Source organism: Aptenodytes patagonicus, chromosome 1 (genome assembly GCF_965638725.1).
Source record: "Aptenodytes patagonicus chromosome 1, bAptPat1.pri.cur, whole genome shotgun sequence".
In the NCBI taxonomy this organism is placed as follows: domain Eukaryota; kingdom Metazoa; phylum Chordata; class Aves; order Sphenisciformes; family Spheniscidae; genus Aptenodytes; species Aptenodytes patagonicus.
Genome location: NC_134949.1, coordinates 87554480 through 87580375, shown reverse-complemented (window position 1 = coordinate 87580375; position 25896 = coordinate 87554480). Strand labels below are relative to the sequence as shown.

General features: G+C 45.1%; 1 protein-coding gene across 3 annotated transcripts in view; it reads left to right on the top strand.

Annotated features, from left to right (window-relative positions):
• The window catches only part of EPHA1 (EPH receptor A1), a 35394-nt gene that overhangs the window by 6678 nt on the left and 2820 nt on the right, over nucleotides 1-25896 (top strand). For 2 of the 3 annotated variants that reach the window (XM_076346840.1, XM_076346831.1), the window contains 13 exons: nucleotides 8572-8847; nucleotides 10550-10940; nucleotides 16239-16394; nucleotides 17306-17638; nucleotides 18859-18983; nucleotides 19087-19246; nucleotides 21815-21911; nucleotides 22712-22767; nucleotides 23044-23166; nucleotides 23270-23455; nucleotides 23900-23961; nucleotides 24345-24554; nucleotides 25235-25384. In XM_076346840.1, the coding sequence (XP_076202955.1) occupies nucleotides 8590-8847; nucleotides 10550-10940; nucleotides 16239-16394; nucleotides 17306-17638; nucleotides 18859-18983; nucleotides 19087-19246; nucleotides 21815-21911; nucleotides 22712-22767; nucleotides 23044-23166; nucleotides 23270-23455; nucleotides 23900-23961; nucleotides 24345-24554; nucleotides 25235-25384 (2307 nt within the window). In that variant the 5' untranslated portion in view covers nucleotides 8572-8589. Of the gene's footprint in view, nucleotides 1-8571; nucleotides 8848-10549; nucleotides 10941-16238; nucleotides 16395-17305; nucleotides 17639-18858; nucleotides 18984-19086; nucleotides 19247-21814; nucleotides 21912-22711; nucleotides 22768-23043; nucleotides 23167-23269; nucleotides 23456-23899; nucleotides 23962-24344; nucleotides 24555-24651; nucleotides 24703-25234; nucleotides 25385-25896 lie in introns of those variants that run through there. The other variant, XM_076346848.1, reaches the window with a different exon arrangement.

The window sequence follows — 25896 nt, the reverse complement described above, 5'->3', positions numbered from 1 at the left end:
TGCATTTTTAGCTCAGGCACAAAAGGCCCTCCCAGTTTTACCTGATTTAATGTTTTGAGCTCTGTAATATCTGTTCCCATGGATTTTCTGTATCAGTTTATGTAGGCCTATGATACAACGTATTGGGCAATCCAATATTTGTCTTTAGTTGCTATGATTATTTCACCCCCAGCTTGTGGGCCTATCTTGAAGTTTTCCTTTTGTCCACTATTTCCAGTTTCTTTTTTGTGTGTGTGAATAGTATTTGCATGATCCAGTCATACTTCCATGAGTATATGTGACTACTTAAGTTCCTTGTACTGTAGGATGCTGCATACTGGGCCTCTCAATATGACTTTCTGTCTCTATGCTGTTGAATGGATTGTAAACTAAACACACTTTATCCTTTCTCCCTGGTATGTTTTCTTGGGAGGCATGCTTTCACCAGTTCTACAGCTGTCTGCTTGTAAAAGTGTCCTTTTTCACAGTAACTTTGTTTTTAAATTGGATATCTGTTATTTCAGAAATCACATGAACTCTGCTGCTGCCACCAATTGCCAAATTGTGTCATATTTATTACATATTAAAGGTTCAGCAATGCTCAGTTCTGAACTGGTAGATGGTTTATGGACCTTATTTTTCCCAAATGATATTCCTGCATGGATCATAGTATTATTAAAGTTTTCAGATGATTTTCTTGGTCTCCTTTTTAAGCTCCCATTGTTCTCAGTCTCCTATGCATGGTGAGGTGGACGACATAATTTTTTCTGCCTATTCCATACCCTTGCTTGCTTCCACGCATACTTCAAAGTGTTGCTATCAGTTTCAAACTTTCTACCAGGTCTCTCAGTGTGCATGGCACCTGATCTGCTCAACTTTTCCAAAATCTACCTTCACACAGGACTAAGGATGTGCATTTAATCCCAGTGACCTAATGTATCCCAGAGGCTATTCATAAATAGCCACTAACTGCAACTATTGTGGCTCCAAAAACACTTGAAAAACTTTGGAAATGATGTAATTCTTGTGCAGTTCTGCACCCCATGTTTCACAGGAGGTCTGATTATGAACATAGCAGCTGCGAAAGCTATGTGAATGCAATATGAGTAAGCCAGTGCTCAGATTTTTTTTTTATGCCATTATTTTCCTATTAAATCCCAAGCATAGTACAAATTCTACACTGCTCGATTATTTTCTTTAGGTAATAGACTAGATCAAGTACCTGTGATCTGTCAGCAACTTTTATATCACTGACCACATGATAATGTTTACATGCCTTCAGGTTCTAGCAAGGTGAGGTAGTGTTCCACCGGACTAAGAGGTCCCAGATGTTAATAACAGCTGATGGCTGGTTTCTGTTTCCACCGCTTCTGCTCAGACAGATAGGCCTGGTCATGAAGGAAATAGCGTTGTGGGCCACACAGCCCTCAACCTGCAAGTTATTCCAGCACAGCACTCCTATTTCATTAAACCAAGGCAGTTCACTTTTAATCAGACTTCTTGGTATCTTACTGAGATAGCCTTACTTGGAACTAGTCTCAGCCAGTCAGCTTTTTGTAGCATCCGAAGATGGTGTGAAAAATAACCATCAGAAATGCTGTTGTGTGCATCTCTTCCCACAACTGTTGACAATGCATGTCCGTTAAGATCTAACTCAAAAGGGGTGTCATCATCTCTGAACCTGGAATTGAGTAGCAGTATATACCTCAGCCTGCTCTCAGTTTAAATATCAGGCGATTAGCTCTTCCAGGTGAACAGGATCTGTATAGAAGGGACAAATGCCTAATAAAGTCAATGACTAACTGGAAATGGGAGCAGCTCTGGCTTGAGGGTCATATCCTGACATGCCCTGCCGCTGTTGATATGCGGACTGGTGGAGATACTTCTTGATGATATTCTGTTAAGTGAAAATTAGTTATTTTGTGTGGATTTGGGAGAGAAGGGGAAAAAAAATGTTATGCATATCCAGATATACTTTACTTTACTCAGAGGGGTGAGAGGGGGAGTAAAAAAAAAGTGAGGTGAGAGGAAGTAAAGTGTAAATTAATAACTGTACTGTAGGCCAGACTGCATGAGCCACCAACCTAGGATGAAGTCACTGCCACAGACCCAAGTAGCAATCTCAGCTAGTGCACTCAGTGTTGTGACCTGAAGGGCAGAAAAGACCACGTTCTGAGCCAAAGCGAAGATGCTGTACAACCATAACATGCATCACCATGGCTGCTCAGGGACTACAGCGATGACAGCGCTGTTGCCTAGCAGCTTCAGGAAGCTGATTCACCCTTTTATAGCAGTTGAATGAGTGGACAAGGTTCACTGAACTTCCTCACGTCAACACAAAAGCACCACAAGTCAGCTGGAGCTTTGAGATGAGTCTGCCTGTAGCAAGGTCCTCCAAGAAGACTAACAGGCTATTTAAAGTAAAAAACAAAACAACTTTTATTATAATACCAACCAAAATACTGGTGAGTTTGCAGGCAGGAAGGTTAGAAGGGAAAGGCTTTATATCTTTTGTTGCCTGTTGTGACTTGCTGGACAGACCTATGCTTTGAAGTGTGATTCTTACCATCTCAGAGGCAAAGTAGCAGAAAAATGTGCCTGTTCCCTCTGATTTCTTGGAAGGTTATTCTCATTGCTTCTAAAGCCTTAGTTCCTGGCTTCCCTATGCTTGACCTGGAGCCTGCCAGCTCCTCACTGTGACTTTCACGCTGCCATCTCCTGCAGCTTCTTTTCTCCTGGCAGGCTTGATCATCTCAAAGAAAAGGCACAATTACCCTGTCCCTGTGTGGGATTCCACCTGACCTGTCACTCATCTTTAAAAGGAACCTAGGCAAACAAAGCAAATATTGCCCATTGCTATCAGACTCATTTCCCAGGTTCTCTGTACATACTGGAAGTATACTTGGCACACCATACAAAACCATAACTCACACCATACAAAGCCCTTTGCCTTGAGAAAAAAAAAAATCACTTCCATTTACAATGGATTCTATGCAATGTACAATGTAGTGCAAAAATAACATGAGAGCTAACATTTGCTTTATTGGTAATACAACTTTAGCCATGAACTCTGAACTCTTAAGATGCACCATCTGATTTTCCACTCCTGTCCTTATTGTAGTTATTGATATTGTTAGTGGGTGTTAGCAAAATACGTACATATGAAACAAGTGTTCCAAAATACCTAGGTGAAATGTTGGACTAGACTACCATTATCCTTCACCTAGTAGCATCTGTTGTGATCAGAACTGTTTTCATGCAAGACCTTAATGTGGCCAGACAGTTCAGAGAATGAGGAGACAGCAGAACCTGGGTTTGATAAACAGGTTCTGTAATCAATACGCTGGAGCTCTGTGGCTCACATGAGCACCTTATCTTCCCATAAGAACCCGAGTACAAGTTAAATTGGAAGGAGATGGGTGGGATGGAGACCTGTGTGCTAGTGCCCTAAAGGACAAGTAATTACATAATGCAGTTGCTCCTCCCTGAAAATAATCAATGGATCATTGTGGGGAAAAAATATATCATCCCATCCAGAAAGATACTGTAGACAAGTAAACATCACTTCTATGTTCAGTTTTGTCTAAGACTCCATGATGATGTGATGAAATCAAACTTCCCTGACCATTGCCAAAAGATCAAAGAAGTAAAAGCAGCCTCTTTGCTGTTCTCAGATCTAAAGTTATAGGACTCATGAAGTTAAGTGTCTAGATGTCACCACACTTCTTTCATCATCGTCATCTAAATTGTCTTCCACACCAGCAAAAGAACTTAGCAAGAGTATTGAGAAACTTTCAGTGAAGGGTCAGAGAGACTTCATTCTGGAATACTGTCAGAACACCACTGTGGTGCTGCTATTTTTGACTGGCTGGTCTAGCTGTACCTCCTGGCAGATTTTTGTCAGATGTATTTTAGCTGAAGAGAAGCTGTTCATCATATCACGGCAGGTATCAGCAAGATGTCTCTATTGTCACAGTCTTTCCTCTGAGGCACTACGCTAAGAACGTAGTACAGCTGAACCTGTAATGTACAACTGCCTTCAACTCTGAATATATTCCAGGAAGGTTTTTCTGGTCACGGTAGCATGCAAATGTACCATACAAAAGTCAAAGAGACTCCATAGGCAAAAGTGCTGCCAGGGGAAGGAGATAGAAACCATTCAGCGGTGCGTGTTCTGCTAGGTAGTTTCAGGCTTGGGACACCAGTGATGTGCTGTTGCTGAAAAGGATTGCTGTTTTGGGGCCCTGCAATTTTTCTTCAAGAAGAGATTTCATGGATTAAAATAGCACTCTGAATTCTGTTGCAGATTAAATGGGAAAGAGATGCACTTGCTAAGCATAGGTACACTGTAGCTGGCTATACTAACTCAGCCAGTGTCTCCATCTTAGTCCAGCTCTCTAACTCTAAGTTAAACAAGTTACTGGTTTTCAGTATGTGGACTCCTATCTTTTCCAGTGGAGATACGCATCTTAGCTTAGTAACTTTAAGCCTATTGGCAAGATGCTTGCCTTGTTACCTTCTGTAAGTCTCTTAAAAGTATCACTGTGCCTTTCCCCAGGGGTCTGCAGGCCACAGATTGGAAGCCACTGTGCTGAGCTAATGTGAAGGCAAAGGAACTATAGATCACAGCAGGCAGGCTTATCTGAAAGGAAACAGGGCAAGTCCCCGGCAAGCTGGAGATGGAGACAGCATTACTGTTGTGAGCCACAAGCTCTTTTGACTCTAGTCTGAGCCTAAGGATTTGCAATACTGTCACAGTCTGCTGCCTCTGTCACTGGTAGCCTACCTCTTTATTAGCAAGGATGAAATTTTTATTTGTCATCATAAAAAGTTTGTTGGGTGTTTTTTTCCACATAAAAAAGACTAAAAACAAAAGACACCACTTTATTGATGTCTGCAGAGCCTGAGACAGTAACTCCAAGAAGACATACGAACTGTCTCAGTTTGTTTCCATCTTATACCTTATGGTATAAGTAGGAAGTAAGAGTAGCCCACAGATGGATGGAGGAATCACAGGTTGTCCTAGATAGGCTCCTTGACACAGACCTAACCTAGAGAAGGCTCATTTATAGAAAAAGCAGAGTAAGCCTTCCTTAGGCTTCAGAGCTTCAAACTGTATAATCAATTCAGAGTCGATCAAGGCAGATATTAAAAGGCATGTACCTTATCTTATCTTTGGATCTTTACTCGCAAGGCAGACCAAACCAATACTGTTTACTACAAATGTCTACTGGTGCCCTTCCAGATTGTCATTCAAGTCATTCTGAATGGCCTTCATAAAGACTGCTCGTCTCCACCACTGCTTTCTTTAAAATGAATCCAACCTAGCAATGGGAGGAAAGTTGCCTGCCTTTTTCCTAAACTTGCAGTGTTCTGAGGTTATTGAGATAGTACTTTTGCTTTGAGGTTTTCATTCACTTAACACTAATTGCTGTGCTGGAATAATTTTGCTCTGTATTATACCACCAGACCAAGACTTTCAAGAACAAATCTCTGGAACTAAGTGCCCGTGTTAGTATATGGGTTCCTGAGAAGTACAGAACACCCTTTTGTTCTCAAATCCAATAGCTACATCCTTAGACTTTTTAGAAAGTTAAGCTACTAATTTATGGCCCTCTCCTGAATGCATTGGCTTTTGTTTTCTTAGCAACTTTTTAAGAATTTTAAAAGGTTTTAAAAGTTTAAAGACTAGTTTAAAGACAGTTTAAACTTAAACAAGAATTTAAATTTAAAAGAGTTTAAAAGGAGTTTTAAAGAATAAAATTTAAAGAGTTCAAAGCAACTCTTTAGGTTGCTTGGAGCAGGGAATTGGACTAGATGATCTCCAAGGGTCCTTTCCAACCTAAGTCTTTCTATGATTTTGAATCTCATGAGAAAGTTTTCTGTAGCATCATAAAATCACACTTCACTTACTGCTAAAATGAGGAAGTCTGACTCGCACTGACCGCCACTTCTCCTAGAAGAATGTTTCCCATCCTGCGGCCAAACTGATGACTGGAGTAAGGATACAGTTCTGGAATGAAATGGGTAAAAAGTTATATTATCAGAGGAGGTGGATTCAATGTCATTGGCAGACAAACTCTAGAGCCAAGTAATTCACATTGATTGAGCCAGACTTTACCACACCTGTTCATTAAGAACATTAGATTAAAAATCTGAGGCATACATTTTGATTTTGCAGCAGATTCTTTGAGGATGTGAGACAGTTGCCTAGCAACTTCTGGACTCATCACCCTTTCATTATGTCTTGTATGTAACAGTTTTCCTCTACTACTTTGAATTTAAAAGCTTCACTGAATAATGAAAAGAAGTCAGAAGCACATTTAACAATAGTTCTGTATTGTTAGCATAAATAATACCCTCATTTTACTTCCTTTACCCATCAGCAGTAGAGTCTAGAAAAACCAAGTCTGACTCCCTTGTTTTTTCTTTGCACCACTCTGCATATGAAACTGTGCAATAGTCAGTGCTAAGCATCTTTGCCCTGAAGAGCTCAGTCTGGAAGAAGCTGGGCTGAGGTGAGCTAAGAAATACAGGAGTGAGCAGTTGGATGTTTTCCAGCAGTAGAGTTTAAAGGAAATTTTTCTGCTAGAGTTGTCACTATTGAAAATGAAATTTTGGTTAAGTTATCACTTAAGTTTTGAAAATGGTATATTCAGGACATGCATCACAACAGCTTATGTCTTTTGGTGAGACATGTCTGTGGCATTACCTTAGAATAAACTGCTAATGGAAACTTGTCTAACTCTCAGCCTTCAAATGCAATTATGCATTTCCCATCAGCTTGGTGGAGGCAGACACCCATGGAAAAATGCTTCTAAAAGCCAGTCCTAACATTGGCAGTTTCTTATGAATGCTACTTTGCTCTTATTCTGCTTTCTAACTTCTTTTCTTCTATTTCAATATACTTCAGGATGTGTTCTAAGTTCAGTTCTGTAGCATTTTCCATAAGTTTTTCAATGCAATAGTGCAAGGGGTGATTAAGTGATTGCCCCTTCTGGTTGATCAATTGAGACTGATCAGTCTGTTTCTCTCTCTTGCTATCCTAAATCCTTTGACCTCCAGTAAGTGAAGTAAGTGTAAATCCTGTGTGGTGCAGGTATATGCCAGGATCAGATTAAGAGGGTGGGGTAACACTGGAGATTAATTACATGGAGAAAAAGGAAACAAGAAGGGACACATAGATACCATCCACAGAACTTCCTGGGAGGAGACCACTAGTATGCACTTAGGCAAATGGCTGAAATCAGCCAGATACGAGCTTATGCTATCAGCAGGGCTTGCTAGTGTGGAGAAAGCACTCTGGTAGTTTTCAGAGTGCTGCTGCATAGGAGGTATGCTCTAAGTCATGGCATAGAAGCAGAGCCTCCTTTGGCACTCTGTGGGTCTGTAATATCTTACATTACACTAGCAGAGTGACCCGCTCTGTGGGATCAGAAGTTAGGAGAGAGGCTGCAGGGTTCTGCTGTGAGGACAGGAGGTGGTGGTGCTGGAGAAACGTGCGAGTCTCACGCTCAGCCCATGAGACTTGACAAGCCTAGAGTAATATAGAGACCGAGGCCTTTTTTAAATTGCATCTTAACCTGGGGTGTGATTTAAAACCAAGATGCTTAAACTTGTGCCAATACCTATGTGGGCACTTGTTTCAATTTAATTTGATTAAACATTTAAAGTGTAATGAGAAAGGCAGTCTTAGCACGGGTGGAAAAAGATTCTAAGTTATTTTCCCTGTGGACAAAACCTTGCTTTCCAAGTTTTCAGTTCTCATGTGCGACTTACTCAAAAGTGAATATTCTTTGCATTTTGTATCTGACCTGTGGTGAGGAAACAAAACTAGAACCACATAAAATTCAGCAAAAGTGTACGTTAAAATACATATCAAACCCTACTGGATTCATACAAATAGTATCAGTGAGGTCATATAACCAGCTGGGCCCATGTCCTCCTCTCAGCCATTATTTGCCTGGGGAAGAAGCAGAACCTAGTATGAAGTCAGGAAAATCAACTGAGTTTTAATAGTTAAATTAGGGTTTGCAAAATATCACACTTAAAGAAGCGTGAACTCCAAATTAATGAGTGCTTGCTCTAGCACAGTCCTTCTGCAACTGACCTTCCCATTGTGTCGGGCCATCTTTTCTCTTACCCCAAAGTGCAGGGGTAGATAATAGTCCTGATCTGGTATGTCCTACTGTACACTTTGAATGTAGACAGTGGCAGAGAGAAGTGGCCAATACATGGGAGTAGTGGGTCTTTTTCACAATCTAAGATACGACAGCGTATGAAGTAGATTGGAACTGAGGTGGGATGAAGGTGATGTGCAAGTGTCCATGCACTGTTGTTCCCTTCAATTTGTCATAAGTCAGATCCTAATTACAGTATCCTCTTTGCTCTCTATGTAAAAGAGTTTAGGCAGATATGGGGCTCTAGATCAGATGCAGCTTTTGCTCAGTGTAAGAGACTTAGCTAGCCAGGCTTTGAGCCCTGAATGCTATATGGGAATGGATCTTTTAGGCTAGATTTTGTCATATTTGAAGCGAAACTTGTTTCTCACATCTGTCTAACAATGTGTGTTTTCTTCTACCCTGGGAGCAGTGGAGTGAAGTGCAGCAGATGATAAATGGTACCCCGGTCTATATGTACCAGGACTGCAGTGTGCTTTCCGAGGGTGACACTGATCACTGGCTTCGCACCAACTGGATTTATCGGGGTGAGGCAGCCTCCCGCATTTATGTGGAGCTAAAGTTTACTGTGAGGGACTGCAAGAGCTTCAAAGGTGAAGTGGTGACCTGCAAAGAGACCTTCAATCTCTATTACATGGAGTCTGAACAAGATGTCGGGATCCAGTTCCGCCGCCCGCTGTTCATCAAGGTCTGTAGCGTTGGGGGTGAAGGCTGAGTCATATCTTTCTGCTTAAACTAGTCATATCTTTCAGCTTAAACTAGGTGTGTCTTGCTGGCTGGGGGAGGCCAGGAGAACCAGCATCTAGGGAGGGGCATGGATAGTAAGTGTTGTCCTTAGAATAAACTTTGCCCCCAGTGCCTTCTGTGATGCTCAGAGCAGTCATTGCCACAGGAGGCACAGGAGTTTTCAAATGAGATCAGCCCTCCATTCTGCCTAAGCACTTATTTAGCTGGACATCACGTAGGTAAGGATTCAAAAGGGCTATAACAGTGCTAGATGGTTATGCCAATTTTTAGAAATAGAAATAGAAAAGCAGAGACCAAAGGAATTTGACTTGCCTTAGGTAACAAAGCAAGATTAGACCAAGTGAAGAACAGAATCCAGTTCAGGTCTCTGTGCTCCTGATCATTTACTTTGATTGTTATGAGATACAGGGTCTTTTTTTTTTTCTAAAACTGGAGGTGATAGCTTGCTATAATGAAATTCTTCCTTGTGTGAAAGTATTTAGCACTGCTATATTTTAACTGCTGTTTCCCCCAACATAGTGCCCTCTTGCTATGGAAACATTTGAATTGCAGAACAGGGAACCTCAGATGTTTTGTAAGGGGACTTCTATAACCCAGTTCTGTCCTAAAAGAAGCCACAGACCTAAATTATTTGACTGCCCTTTCCTCTGCAGTTTAAATGGCATGTGATGAAAACAAAAAATGGTAAAGGCCACCACAGGCAGAGCAGGACTCAGGTAACAGATTCCCCTCCCTCCTCAGTGCTCCTCTACCTCCCCTGCAGCTGGGACCTACCAGGTGAATTTGTGCGATACCTCCGCAACTCCTAAAGCTGCCTTAGGATCCCACTGCCAGATGCAGCTGCTGTGCAGATCCTTTCATCTGCCATCCAACTACACAGAGCGGGTGGTGTCACGTAATGGGGAGGGGCCTGCGGAGGAGAGGATCGGTTATCAGGCTCTCTCTCTGAGAAGAAAGGCCACCCCACCATCAGGCTCTCTGAGAAGAAAGGCCACCCCACCTGCAGTCCGGCTCTTCCATATCACATGATGTCATGGAGGCCTTTCCCATTTGCCCAAGCATTGACAGCATCTCTCTCTCTCATCCTTTGTTTGCTGAGGCAGTGGGAACGTAAGAGCGTGGGAGCAGTTTTCACCCGAGTATCTACAGTGCTGAAATATGTTGAGTGCTGCATGAGAAGCACCTTGCAGTAGATGATCTGATCTGCTTCAAGTACAGCCTAGAAACAGGTGGTGGTAATTCAGTGCTCAATTTAAAACCACAACTCTAAGCATTGTTGTGATTTTACTGCATACAATTTGCAAACAAAGAATATCACAGAAGAGAGATTTGCTCCTTTAGGGGCAGTTCCTAAAGACCTCTGAGATCAGAGACCCAGAACACAGTGTACTATATAAGACCAGTGAATGACTGCTAAGGAGTTGAAAGGAGATGCTGGAAAGTATGGAGACAAGAAAGGACGCGGATCCTGTCGTTAAGACTTCCTCCATGTGCAAAGAAAGCATGCAGTGCACTGGCATTAGAAACAGTTGACCATACAGCCTCTAAAAGGCCTTAGTGTAAAAGAAGTTTGAGGCATGGGTATCTTACCTGCTGCTGCCTGCTCAGGTGTTAACTCTGTTGTCTTTTTCTCTTTCGCTTAGCTCAACACTGTGGCAGCAGATCGAAGTTTCACAAGCAGAGACATTGAATCGGGCGCTATGCAGCTGAACACAGAAGTGTGCCCCATTGGGAAGCTGTCTCGCCGGGGCTTCTACTTGGCTTTCCAGAACTCTGGGGCTTGCGTAGCGATGGTGTCTGTCCGAGTGTATTACAAGACTTGCCCAGAGGCAGTGCGGGGCCTGGCCCATTTTCCAGAGACACTAGCAGGTTCAGAGGGGCTGACAGAAGTGTCCGGGGTCTGTGTGGAGTATGCAGCTGAAGAAGCGGGCTCTCCCCCCAGGATGCACTGCAGCACTGACGGGGAGTGGCTGGTACCAATGGGCCGATGCCTTTGTGCTGTGGGGTTTGAGGAAGTCGATGGGAGCTGTGTAGGTGAGTATGCAGACAGACACTGGCTGTAGGCCATGGGAGAGGTTCCAGGGAGCTAGAGATCAGAGCATCTGTAAGCATAAAGTGGGATCAGGGGAGTTAGTGTGGTCTACCTCTCTCTTGCCTGCCAGGTGTATCTTATACCTTTTCTCCCCTCCTTAGCTTCTCTTTTTCAATTGTGATTTTTCTCCTCATGTGTCAGGTGCAAGACCTGCACACACCTCTCCACTCCCTCTTGGGCTTCATCCAGGAGCCTTCAGCTCCGGAGCTAGTTTCTGCGACCTGTAACTGTGTGATTGACACTGACTCACTCAACAACTGGTTCCCAACCCTTAAATGGCAGCTTTGTTCTCTCAGGGCAGACGGGTCAGATGCATGGAACAGTGTATTTGTCCCGTGACTAGAAAGCCGAGAGTCAGAGGGGGACAAGTTTCTCCTCTGTGTCCCCTTCTGCTTGGACTGGGATGGCTCTTCTGCCATGGGAAACCATGTAAAGCACATTGCACAATACCGTCGGTGCCTGGCTCATTTCTGAGGAAGAGCAATTAGCAGGCATAGGAGTCACTGGGGTACTGGAGCCACAGAGCGAGCCAGGGTTGTTGGAGCAAGCAGTGCAGGGCTCTCCCTTTGCCACAGAAGGGACAAGATCCAGCTTCTTAGGGCAACTTTGTGTATTTGTCAGGGGAGAGGATATGTGTGGTGTTTTGGGGGCTATGTATTACTGCAGGGAGGGAGGTAAAAGACAACACATCTCTGCTCTTCTTGTCAAAGCCATATGGCACAAGGCTAAGGCATATAGAAAAAGGAATGCATGCACTGCTCTCAGGGTCAGCAGGTGCCCTGTCTCTCTGCTTTGTTCTGCCATTGCTCTGCTACAAGGATCTGGTGCCCCTGCCTGTGAATTCCCATTGCTTGCTGCTCATTTCGCTTGGGGAGCTGGTGAAGGTTGAAGCACAAGATCCTTTCCCTTCTCAAGCAATCCCTTCTCCTTGCATAGCTCAGCCAGTTTTTCCACTTAGGTGCTACAGAGCTCTCCCCGCCCTCCTGAGAGCACTCCCCTGGGAAGGGGCAGGGAAGCTGTCATGCCTGGACAAGCCCTGACTGCTATCGCAGCACAGGTTCATTCTACATCTGTGCTTTCATCCCACTCCGCCCAAGTACAGCTGCAGCCAGAAGCGTCTTCTGTAGGATCAGTAGGGACTGGGGAGGTCTCTCAGTAGAGGAAGGGAAGAGGGGAGAACCTAGCAGGGGTAGAGAAAGATACTTCATGTTCAGAGCAGTGTTCTTATTGGAGGATCAGAGGAGGTGGTGAAGGTAGGTTGCCTGCTGGGGGATATCTTGGGGTCCTCTCCCTCAACAGAAAAGACCAGGCATCGTGCAAAGGACTGGGAACAATCCAGCTCAGGATAAAGACTGAGGTCACAGCTTCTACTTTGTCCTCAGAAGATGAAGGACTTCTCCTTCAAACATGTAAAGGGGGACAGGATGGAGGAAGACCTGCTGGCAGTGTCTTCTGGTTCTGAGTTTTGCCTTAATTAGAAACCAAAAAAAAAGGAAAGCTGAACTACAACCCTTGCTTTGTATCAGGGAGGGGAACCTGCCCTCTGTAACAGGACAGGAGGCAACAGAAAGCTGGAGGTCGAGGTTCTGAACTAGTTCACTCAACCTCTCAGTGAATTCCCAGCCATATAAAGCTCTGCTGGGTACATAATGGCTCAGCCATCCCACGATCCCAGAAAAACTGTGCCTGCCCAGAGCATTGTATCTCAGCCTTTCGTAGCATTGCAGACTTTGTTGCCGATAAACCCAGAGCTCCGTGATTAACTTCCTCAAGTACGTAATTTACCGTGACACAAAGGCTGGCTGTGCCCCTGGCCTGTGTTTTGGTTCTTTGATGGGCTCTGCAGGGTGGCAGGCGAGCCGAGCTCCCCGTCAGCTCAGGTCTGGCAACTACAGGCTGCCCAGTGTTTGCGGGCAGTCTCCCGATGAGCACCTGTAGGAATAAGGAATGAAGGGAGGGCCCCAGCTATCCTCTCTGCCCTCCGGTGCCTGGCAAGCAGTGCTGAGCAGGCCCTTTCCCAGGCCTGTTTTTCCCATCTCGTCGCCTGGAGCGGCTGCCTAAGGGCCGGGGAAACCAGGTGCCGGGGGCCAGAGGGGCTTGGCGGGAGCCGAGACTGCGGGCTGCGCACCTCCTCTGCCGGGTGCACTCCGGCGGGAGCCGAGGGCAGCCGCTCATCTGCTTCTGCCCAGGGACCCCAAGATCTCCAGGGAAGGGAGGCAGGCAGCGATGGGAGACAGGCTCCACGGCCCGCCGGACAGCGCCTCCTCGCCCCCTCACGCGGCAGGCCCGGGCGGCGGTCCGCCGGTGCCTGCTGCCGCCGGACCCGCCGGGCGGTCCGGGGGAGGCTTCGCACCGCCTCCGGGGCGGGGCGGGGCGGGGCCGGGCACCGCGGCTGCCGTCCCCGGGGCGCCTCGTCGGTGCTGTGCAGCCGCCTGCCGGCCGGTGCGGGCACGGCGGGTGCGTGGGCCCTGGTTGCCGCGGCGGGGGAGCCGAGGCGCCGGGCGCCGCCACCGCAGCGCCTCGTGCGGTCAGGCGGCGGCCGCGGCCCGGGGGCGGCGGGGCGGGTCCTGGCGGCCGGGGCCGGGGGCTCCGCCCTGAGGCGCCGGGGCCGCTCCCTCTCGGGGCCCGGCGGCTCTCCCTGGCTGCGGGGCTGTGCTGTGCGCGCCGCTCCCAGGGCGCCGGTCGGGGCTGGCCTGGGCTTGTGTGGCCCGCCGGCCCGAGACTGGATGGCCTCATGCCTGCTGCCCGCGGGAGCTGCCCCCGCGCTGCGCCCCGTCCCTCCCAGCGGGCCCGGGCCTGGGGCTGGGGCCGTGCTGGCGTCTGGGTCGTGCAGGCAGCTGGGTGCCTTTGCTCCTGCCTGCACCTCCCTTTAGTTTACTGGTCTAGACACAGCCTCAGGTGATGTGACTTGGTCCGGCCAGCTGGTGCCTGCCCGATTACCTCCTGGGTTTGTCCCTTCGCCCACATGTCCCCCGTGCAGTTCCCTCCCTGCACTCCCTCTCCCTATGAGGCATGCTGTCTCCCTGCAAGGCAGCTCACCTGCTTGAAGGGTCTCAGCACCTCTGGTGAGTAAAGTGGAGACCGGAGACTGGTGAGTAAAGTGGAGACCGGAGACCAGGCAGCAGGTGTGGACTGTGGGCTGGAGCGGCATTGGAGCTTAGTCCGGAGAAACAGAAGCCTAAGAGAGGCTCTCTCGGGGTCAGACCTAACTGTTCTTGAGTCCTCAAATCCAAATTTCCTTAATTTACTTGCTGACTGTCTCAGCCTGATAAGAGGGTGTGTATGTCATCCCATATATATGGCAGGTAGTATTGTCCACGGAACATCAGAACCTCTGTGTTATACAGGTCTGTGGCGCTGCGCTTTGTTTATTTTTTATGTTGCTGTCAAAGCTCTCCTGACCCAAACTGATCTAGTGTCAGGAATTTTGAAATCTTATGCTGGAGCAAAATGGCAGGAGGCCACAAAGCTTTCATCCTCACTCCCGCATGTAGAAGTGCTCTCAGTCATGAGCAGCCTAGAGATCCAAGTAACTTTTCTTCTTCTTGCCTATTTCTGAAAGAGATGATTTGATCTTGAATATAAATGGAATCTCTTTGGGCTGATGACAATCAATACTTGAGCCTTGTAATTCTTTCAACAGCCTTTGCTATCATTGACCACATAGTTGTATGATTGTAGCTCAGAATGACAGACTCGTTCCTGAATGGTTCTGTTATTTCCCAAAATTGGAAGGTGCTGGTTGCTCCTACTTCTTGTGATTATTTCTCCTTTCTGTGCTTTTTAGGCTTAACTGCTACAAATCCTTTTGGCCTGTGTACTGTAATAGTATCCTCAAATGGTTGTGTGATGGTATTACTGTGCAACTGGTAGGCCAGCTAACATCATCCAGTGTTAATGGGACAGTCTGCCTGCCATCCCAGGGCAAGAAGGGGGACCAATAGGAATGAGGTGAAGCCACTTCTCTGATGACAATCTAGAGAGAGATCTCAACGTACAGTGAGGATAATGACTCTTCCTGAGACTGATGGTGAGGAGTCTTGTTTGGCCTTTGTTAGTGGAAATTTTTTTAGGTCCCTCAGGTGTTCCTTTGTGTCACATAGTAGGAGTGGCTGGGTTGTTTTTTGTCTTCTGGATAAAGGATCTTTCCTATGCTATGTTCCACCACAGTAAGCCATTTGTGTCAGGCTCCTGCACAGATGGCTTTGGGATGTTCTCCATTGGGATCTCCTGAGGGATTACACAGGACATTGTTGCTTTTATAGTGCAATATGAAAAGGGTCATTCCCTCAATGCTCAAGTTAAATGCAAGGTGGTAGCTGTGGCAGAAAATTAGTGTATGCATTCCTCAACCATTTGATTAGTGATAGGTTGTTTGTTTCTTTAGTTTAAGAACATTTGATAGATTCATTTAGCACAGGCTGGTAAACCATTAAATTCACAGGTTACTTCAGCCTCCCTCACTCATTTTCTCCTTGCTACACACCTATAGAGGTGAAGCATTGACCTTGAGATAACTAGTAGACAGACCAGTGCTCCTGTAGATCAAGCTGATAGTAATGCAGCAAAAACAGAGTGTCAGATGTTATACTTAGAGCAAGATGCGGCTGCTTATTTTTGTAGCACTGGAAATAGAAAGCATGTGGCACCTGTTCTCTTGCAGACTGTGGTGGCTCCATAGCCAGTTACACTCAATGCTGTTAGGCGAACTGATAGTTATCTAGATATTCCCCAGGGCCCTGCTAGGTGGTGCTCTGGTACAACACTTGAAATCAGAAAAGATGCTTCTGCTAAAAAGCCCGCTGACTTTCCCATATGAAGTCAGCAAGCAGAGGACTCTGAGAAGTACAAGGACTTGGAGCTAGTATTTACAGCTCTTCTTTATGGTGTGGAAAGCTTGAAGGGCAAGGTGGGGACCAGTCTGGGTTTATGTTGAAAGAAATCTCTGAGGTTGACCAGCTTCTGTTTTCATACAGTATCCATGAGGAATGAGATCCCCCTTCTTCAGTCTACAAGTCCTATCATAACATTGATCCTACCTTGAGTTTGCATCTCTTCTCTATCTGCTCTGAGAAGATGATTGGTCTAGGTGACCTCCAGGGGTCCCTTCCAACCTAAATATTTCTGTGAGCTAAGAAAATGGAAGGAAAGCAAGCAGATAAAGGAGTGTTCAAGAAGCCAAACAAAACTGGCAGGTGGTTTCTTTTTGATCTTATGTTGACTTGTTTGTCTCTTCACAGCCTGCCAGCGAGGATTCTACCGTCATTCCCTGGAAACTAAACGCTGCCTGAAGTGCCCCCCCAACAGCTTGTCCAATGAGTCAGGGGCTACGTCTTGTTCCTGCAATGCAGGCTTCTACCGAGCACCTTCGGAGGGCCAGAACATTGCTTGCACCCGTGAGTCGCAGATAGAAAGAAAGAACAATATCTATACAGACTGGGGGATGAACTTATTGAGAGAAGCCCTACAGAGAAGAATTTAGGGATAGTGGTGGGCGAAAAATTGGACATGAGCTGGCCATGTGTGCTTGCAGCCTAGAAAGCCAATCATATCCTGGGCTGCATAAAAAGAAGCATGGCCAGCAGGTCAAGGGATGTGATTTTCTCCTTCTACTCTGCTCTCGTGAGACCCCACCTGGAGTACTGGGGTCCCCAGTAAAAAAGAGACATGGACCTGTTAAAGTGAGTCCAGAAGAGGGCCACAAAAATGATCAGAGGGCTGGAACACACCTCCTAATGAAGAAAGGCTGAGAGAGCTGGGGTTGTTCAGCCTGGAGAAGAGAAGGCTCCGGGGGGATCTTACTGCCGCCTTTCGATACTTAAAGGGGGCATATAAGAAACATGGAGAAAGACTTTTTACCAGGGCCTGTAGTGACAGGACAAGGGGCAATGGTTTTAAACTGAAAAAGAGTAGATTTAGATGAGACATACGGAAAAAATTTTTTACGATAAGGGTGATGGGACACTGGAGCAGGTTGCCCAGAGAAGTTGTGGATGCCCCGTGTTTGGAAGTGTTCAGGCTGGATGGGGCTTTGAGCAACCTGATCTACTGAAAGATGTCCCTGCTTATGGCAGGGCGGTTGGACTAGATGATCTTTAAAGGTCCCTTCCAATCCAAACCATTCTGTGATTCTATGAACAAGGAGATGGGAGGAAGCAAAACATTGGGAAATGGGGATGAGAGATTGGAGAGGGAGAGGCTGGGGGGACAGAGAGCTCCATTTGAAATGCATCAGCAGATGGGAAACTGCCACAGAACTTTGGTTATTAATAGCTGGATCTAATACTTTCTTTCATGCTTCTTGTAGGCCCCCCCTCAGCTCCCCGCAATGTCAGCTTCTCCCTTATTGGCACGCAGCTGAGTCTGTGGTGGCAGCCACCCAGCGACCACGGTGGGCGAAAGGACCTGACTTACACAGTCTTCTGTCAGCGCTGCCATTTCCTGTCGTGTGAGCCGTGTGAGGCTGGTGTGGTATTCTCCCCCAGTGCTTCTGGTCTCACTAAACCTGCTGTGGATGTGGATGGCCTAGAAGCTTACACCAACTACACATTTGCTGTGGAAGCCCATAATGGTGTCTCAGGAATGGGACCTGCTCCACAGAGAACTGCTCCAACTCTCTGGGTCGCAGTTGGACATGCAGGTTAGCAGAAGCAGAGAGAAGTTCTTCCTGCTCATCAGGAAAAGGAAGAGGAATCTCTGTGAATGTTTAAGCTTTCTCCATCTTCTCCTTCTGTCTGCCACATGTGTTGGTATGGTATGATAAGGACTCAGGTACCTCTGCCTCTGCCATGTAAAGTCCATCAGTCATATTCCTTGCAAGGCAAAGCAGCAGTAATCATTACCCACCAAGAGCTATGAATCCACCAAGGACTTAACAGAGGTGAGGAGGATGAAGCCCTCCCTGTCATACACTAGTGTAGACCTGTGTGACAGGAAGAACAGGGACTGTGGCATGAAATATTTCCCGTGACTCAGATATTGCAAAAAATCCAACCAAACACAACAGAAACCCTGCTGTAACTGAAAAAAAAAAAGCTTTGAAAGCATGGAGAAATGAGGATGTTAAAAACATGCAAGTTCTTGACACATTTCTGTAGTTTAGCTTCAAGCTGGCTAGTTTGGCTGCCCTGTGAATACTTTTCAGAGTCTTGTGAAATGTGATTATAGAAAAGTGACATCGCAGTGCTCAGCAGCCCTTGGTGCTTTCCCCAAGTTCTGATTTAGTGACAAAATACGACTTTTCTTCCTGACGCTATGCGGGGGCAGCACAACTCTGAACTAGAAAAGCAGAGCTACTTTTGGCTCGCCTCATCACTTCCTGGTGATGATGAAGGACAAAGAGAGAACCAGGCTTGACTCTTCAGTCCCTGCAGACTGTTGAGAGTTATCTTTTTATTCATGAACAGCATGCATTTGCAGTCAGCTGAGAGATTTTGAGCATTGAATTTCACTGTACACCTATGAAATGGAGCTGCATTCATAAATCACATAGGATAGTTGTGTTACTGCTGCTGTAAGAGCATAAAATCCTAACATTCTTATTTCAAATTGAATACTTTCAGTGCAGTGCTGGATTAAATGTAATTTCTTGGAACACTGATTTTGTTTTGAGGGCCAAAGTTATGCTTCTGTTGTTGGGGTAGAAGCATACTATTCATGGAAAGCAATTAATTACAACCTGAGACCTCATTTCCCTTTCACCACAGAAGAGAAAGATGAGGGAGTGGCAGTGGCAATGAGCGTCAGTTCCAGTTGCATGGTATGACCAGAGAAGGAAAGATAGAGCTTCTGTTGGAGAGAGGGCCTAGTTTGCATTATGTTTGTATTTCTTCCTGATGTTCTCTGTTCTCTCCCCTGCAGCTCCGGTGACAGTATCCCAGTTTATTCTGACACAAAGAGATGACAGTAGTCTTTCTGTTTCTTGGCTTGCCCCACGGCAGCGCAGCCGGACTTCGGTGGAGTATGAGGTCATGTTCTTTGAGAAGGTGAGGCCTGCCTTATTTGTTCTTCCCCCTTTCACCCAAAGTGGTGGAAGCGTCCTCTCTGTTCAACATGTATTTGTTACTTGACCCTGTTTGATTTCTGCAGGGAGAGGAGGCACGTTACACAGTGAAGCACCTTCTTGAGCCAAATGTCACTCTGACAGACCTGCAGCCAGACACAGCCTACCTGCTTCGTGTGAGATCCATCACACCCCTCGGGCCTGGGCCCTACTCCCCGGAGCAGGAATTCCGCACCCTTCCACCAGGTAAAGGACAACCAGTGGTATCTCATTTGGAAGAAACTCACTTCTCCATCAGATTGTATATTCATATGGTACACGGATCTCTTTTTGTCTTCTGCTAGCTGTAAGGCACAGACACCACACTCCGAAGTTTCTTGTCACCAGGGCCAAGCCTGTTGCTTTGTAAAAATGTAGAACAAGGAGACATTTATCCTGTTTCCTTGCTGTCCTATAAAATCCACTTGTACTTTCCCATTCAGAACTGATCAGTCTCAGGTTTGTGTGTTGCTCTGGCAAATTACCTACCAACTCTTCCTCTAGTTCTCCTGAAAGACATTTTGATTCTGGCTAATGTTTCTAAGTTTGAATGTTAGCAAAATTATTACCATATGCCTCCTTTTGTGTGAAAGTTACTAGTGAAAAGGAGAATTCAAAGGACGTCACCACTATTTTTTTCCAGCTTTATTGTTTCCCCTGTATGTAGTCCAGCCCTTGAATGTAACTCTGCCCAAAAAGATGGTATGTGCCGCTGAAAAAAGGTCTCCACCAAAGCACGAAGTGTAGAAGGCCAAGCTGTTGAGGCCACAAGGAAGACCTTTCTCCTATGTCAAAGAACATCTCATACAGGCCTCGCATCCAACCTCCTCTTTCCCTGGGTTACTCAGAGACTTCCCCTTTATCAAAAATTTTCTATGATGGAGTTTGCTCTCTCTTTATTCCACACATTCACAGATCCTCCTATTGAACCTATGGGTAATTTTAGAAATACATCTGTTGAAATGATGCCTTTGAAAGGCTAGTTTTATTGTAATGAAATAAGGACATGGAAGAAAGCAAAGGCATACCTTAATGTAACTAAATAGTTAAGTTAACTGTGTAAAAGCTCATAAGGAGTTGTGATACCATGATTGGAATATCATTTAAAGATTGGGCTTTTTTTTGGCACCAGGAGCTTTTGGTAAAATTTTCATGAAGTCGCAGTGCCAGATGATGATGACATAAATGATCTTTAACCAATAGAATAACGTACGAGAAAGGTTCTGTGGAAAATATGTAAGTTCACATGTACCTTAGATGGTTTTGATTATAAAAGGACATGTTAGAAAATACTTTCATGACGATTATGCTTTTTTTTTAAATAAAAGTTGATCACCTCATCATGCCAAGACAAAAGTATTTTGAATATGAAAGGGATTAAAAAGAAGTGCCAGCAAGGTTTCATGTGGTGGGAGTTCTTCTTTGATAATACTGGAAGCATTGTTTAGCTGTAATGGTCTAGGGATGTTAGTGGAACAAGCTTTGCAGGGAGAGGCAATTTTTTAAAACCTGAATTTGAGAATTTAGATCCTTTAATTTCCTGCAGAAGTGCTATGTACCTAAAAGCTTGTCCATTTTATTAATAAAATATATTATTTCACCTTCCAAATCTTCCCTTTTTGATTTTAACAAAAAAGAACATTAGCTCTGCCTCTTGATTTCTGCTTAACTAAGCTGGTGATTTTTAATAATTTTAGTGGGATGAGTCAGCATCAAATTGAGCAAGAATAACAAGTGTTAATTAGGCTTTACGGATGCTGACCATTGGACTGGATGTTAGGAAACACTTCCAGACACAGTTGTCTGTGTCACACAAGCTGTTCCTTACTTTAAAATCTGCTCATTTATTGAAACAATTTCTTTAGGAATTTTTTTTTCTTCTGGATGTTTTCCTAAATCTCTTTAGGGAAAATATTAAAAAATGTAGATTCTCGTTAGATATGGATATGAACACTTTTCATTAATGTATTTTTAATTTTTTTAAATGTTTTTTTAAGTTATGGGAAATAAGGCTTAAAAACACATACTTCATCAACAGAGGTCATTTAGCATTTCATCTGATGAATTCAAATATACTGTATGGAAATGGATGGCTTTAGCTTGAGAATCTAAATGGAAGAAGACAACCTGTGTTATGTGGATGCTCTCTGAATGCTATCCAATCACAAACTGAAACCACCTGACGCTTAGTTTTGAGAAAGCAGGAATATGATGTTAGACTGCAAGTTCATAAGTCAGTACCTGCTTGTTTCAAAAGTCCTAGGCAGACAGTGTCTTCTGTCAAGGTAATTGGGCAAAGGACCAATCCCAGATATTGATGGAAGGGGAGGGGGAAATTAATTTCATAAACAAGAAGAGGGTCAAGGTAGACTGCGGGGCAAAATCATGTCTTTTCTGTGCCACAGTCTAAATCAGCTACTGAGCAGGAGGAAGGGTCTGATCTGAAAGAGCAGTTGGAGAGGAGTGGGAGGGAAGGAACAGCTGTTCCTCGTTTTTGAAAGTGTCATGGAATTTATGTGGGAAATGAGGCATAAGGATAAATTACTCAGCTAGAAGACCAAGATTGTAGATAAGAGTTAACCAGATACCCACCAGAAGGTGCTCCATACACATGAATAACAATACGATAGGACTCAAATCTGGTGGCTCTGCTGCCTGGAAGACCAATGGCTGTAACTTACCCAATACCATTGCCTGGTAGAAGCTGGTTGCTACATTCCAGACAAACAGTTCTTGGTCTTTTAAACGATATGGCCTTTCTCTTTGTTTCTGCAGACACGGGAGCTCTGTCTGGTGGAGTCATAGTCTCTATTATCTTTGGAGTTCTACTATTTATTGGGCTGCTTCTTGGACTTCTCATCTTTCGGCAAAAGTAAGTGTTGCTTTTTGGTATTGAAAAAGGTATAGGTGTAGGAATAGCTGAGCTATGGGAGCTTGAGAAAGGGAGGGAGGCCCTGATTTCTCACAGGACATTGGATAGGTAGAGGTTAGTTAGGGAAGAAAGAGTAAGACCAGTGTGCTGCAGCAAGATGGAATGAGTCTCAGTAAGTAATTTTGATTAGCAGGATTGGAGGGATTGATATGTCTGTAAGATAATGCTTGCTGCTGAGGACAGAGGAAAATGTGGTGATTTCTCAGTTTTGTTATAATCTAGCACTATCATACTGTTATCATGACAGATGAATAAAAATATTGTTATGGTACAATCATTTCTATAGCTGCTGATCAATTAAGTGGGCAATACATGTATCTAGTAATTTCAAACCATTTTCCATATACCATTACTTTAGCGGTCCTCTACCCAGATACAAAATTCTACTTCCTTTCTAAATGTCTATAAGGCTGCAATTGTTTGGTTTTAAGAAGATCAAGTATTGTACTGAAAGTGTACAGAAAACATAAAATGAATAGAAATTAATCTCTAATTCAGCAAGCAGAAGGATGAACAAAACTACCTGCATGAAAACAAAGCTCTATTTCTAAATGTAAATGAAGCATCACGTTTTCTTGCTAGCTGTACTCTACCAAGTAGGTGCAGTGTCTGGTTCCTCTTTGCTCTGCACTACCCTGAACTCTGTTCCTGACCAACTAGGGCAGACACCCTGGAAGTCTTGCTTTTCTCTTTGCTATCTGCTGACCATTTTATTCTCATGACTGCTTCTTATGTTCCAGGCAGGCTCGTCGGAGACAAGCACGGCCAGATTACAATACTTCAGGCTTTGATCGAGGTGAGCTTCAAAGGGGTAGTAGAACCAGGGAGAAGCCTGGAATGGGTTGGAAGGAATGAAAAGAAGCAGTAGTTCCAAACCAGACACTGGCATGGATTTTCTGATGTAATTTGCCTCTTCCCATAACAGCTCTAGTCTTCAGTGTATGTTTGGTAGATTTGTTTACTGCCATTGTCAGAATCCCATGGATTCACCTCTACTTCTGTAGCTTTGCCCTGCAAAGCTTGTCCAAAGAGTTGACAGGTTAATTTGCTCTTTTGTTTCCCTTTACCACAGAGAAAGTCTGGTTGAAGCCCTATGTAGACCTGCAACCGTATGATGACCCCAGCAGAGGGGTGCTGGAATTCACTAAGGAACTGGATGTCTCTTGTGTCACTATGGAGAATGTGATTGGAGAGGGTGAGTTACTTGTTGCTCTCCCCATCTTTCAGTTCCCCCACACTGTTGTTTTGCTGCCTATTCCTGAGTTCATCTGTGACTTTTTGCCTCTGGTTGTCCTCAGGGGAGTTTGGGGAGGTCTATCGTGGGTCCCTGCGGCTCCCAGGGAAAGAACGTATTGTGGTTGCCATCAAGACCCTGAAGCCGACATATTCAGACTCACAGTGGTGGAACTTTCTGCGTGAGGCAACAATTATGGGGCAATTCAACCACCCGAACATTGTGCGTCTGGAAGGAGTTGTCACCAAAAGTAAGAGCGTGTGGGAGAGAGTCCTGGAACGAGAGCAGAAACTGGCACATTTCTCAGGCCTTTCTTTGAGAGGATGCTGTCAGAGAGGCTATGCTGGAGAAGACAGGCATTGTCATGTTAGCCTATGGCAAAGAATGAGGAAGGGAGGAGAGGTATGGATTTCCAACAGGAGTCATGAGGCAGTGTTAGGAGAGGTCTTCTTGGGTTGGTGAGTGGATGAGAAGTTGATATAGTGTAAGGGACACACTAAGGTTTTGTGTGTGACACAAGGAGGAATACAAAATCATTGGGGGAGATCTAAGGAGAAGGATCAGCCAGCTGTGCCAGTGCAGTGGGGATGTTGGCTGGGATTGGATATGGTTCTCTGTGTTGGGGCAATGTGGAGAGCATTGAAAGGCAAGAGTAGAACTGCAAAAAGGCTGACACCTTCTTGTCTTCCTCAAGGGAGGCCAATGATGATCATCACTGAGTATATGGAGAACGGAGCGCTGGATACCTTCCTCCGGGTGAGAGACCCCAATCTGTAATAGGCTTCTGTACTGATGGAGCTTGCACTTGACCTGCATTTAGGACCCTAAAAGAAGACTAGAAATAAGATCCAGACATCCACTTACTTTCTGCTCACTAACATTTCCAGTCTCAGCAGTTGAAGCTTGATGCCATCCAGTTTGCTCAGTGTCCAGAGTGCAGTCTTTAGTAGTTGAAGTGCAGGTGCACTCTGGAGACCACCACCAGTCCCTTAGTGAGAACCTCTTGGGTCCTTTGGGCTGCAGCATTGCCTTTTTGCTTGTTCACCAGTGCCCACTTTGCACGTTGATAAGGCCAGTAACTAAAAACCAAGCAGATTGATGTCACTTGACCAGGATCTTCTCTCACTTCTTCCATGCAGGAGAATGAGGAAAAATTTAGCCCTGTGCAGCTTGTGAGCATGCTGCAGGGAATAGCCTCTGGCATGACCTACCTTTCAGAACACAACTACGTGCACCGGGATCTGGCCGCTCGCAACATCCTGGTAACACGCAGTCTTCAGTGCAAGGTGTCTGACTTTGGTCTCTCCCGAATATTGGAGAATGATGCAGAGGGAACCTATGAAACCAAGGTAATGCAAAAACAATCTCTCAGTCTTGTAAATGAACTGTAGTTTCAGGGGCATTGAGATTCTGCCAGATAAGAATGGCAGAATTTCTTCACAATAGGAAGCAGCAGGCCAGGGGAAGATTTCGATGGAAAATCGCTGAGGAAAACCCATAATAAAACTGCAAGTCACAGTGTGAACGATTCAGAAGGTGGTGCTTTTCTGTCTGGAGTCCATGTTGATTTTGTTTGCTAAGAGATTCAGAGGGATTGTGGTTTTGAAGTGAGAAGCAAAATAAGAGGTCTGATCTTTTGCACTCAGTTAACTAAATCTAGCTTTGAAGATAGCCCTGCTGCGATCAGGGGTTTGGACTAGAGACATCAACAGATCTCTTTCAATGAAAGTTCCAGTGATTCTAATGTCTGGTGTCATTCAAACTAGGGCTGTGACTGGTGTCAGGCTCTTACTCCCACTCCCTCAGCAGTGGTTTTGTGTAACATTCAACTGAACAGATGGCTTAAACTCAGTCACTTTCCAAGAATGTTTCTGTCCTTTTGAGATATTTCCCCAGGGGTGGTTTCATGTCACTTCAAGTGAAGTGGGCCCAGTCTTTGAATCACTTTGTAAGCTCCTGGTGTGAAAGCACCGGAGAATTATAACTCAGTGATACATGCTGGATACACTATGTCTCTGCTCTTTCACAGGGTGGTAAGATTCCCATCCGATGGACAGCCCCAGAGGCCATTGCTCATCGGATTTTCACCTCAGCCAGTGATGTCTGGAGCTTTGGAATTGTCATGTGGGAGGTGCTGTCATTTGGTGACAAGCCATATGGGGACATGACCAATCAAGAGGTAACAGACACTGAGCTCAAGTGCTGATTTAAAAAAATAAACAAGGCACGTAGGCCCAGCTTTTGTAGATCTCCCTTGGCCTGCAGTCTTGACATTCTTTTGAGCGCATAACTACTATGTCTCCCTCCCTGCTAAAAATCAATGCAACCAAGTCAAGAGCAATAAGCGTTTGGGCCTCTGAACCATGTTCAGGTGTCAACAGCAATGACCCAAATGAGCTGATTAAATCAGCCATGGCCTTTGGGTCTGGAGATGTTCTCTGTTGGTTTCTTTCTCTCCTTCCTCTGGCTCTGGAGTATTATTGGTCTCATACTCATTCTATGTTCAGCACATCTGTGAGGTTAGCTCATGCTGTTGAAATTATTCCTCAGAGTCTGGTTCCCCTTTTCTCACTGGGCCTGTGCCAGGATCATTTGGTCCTCACTTCTCATGAACACATGCCCTGAATGGCAAATGGGAGCTAGGCTAGTAAAGGATTGAAAGTACCTGCATATGCCACTTCACTTTTTGAC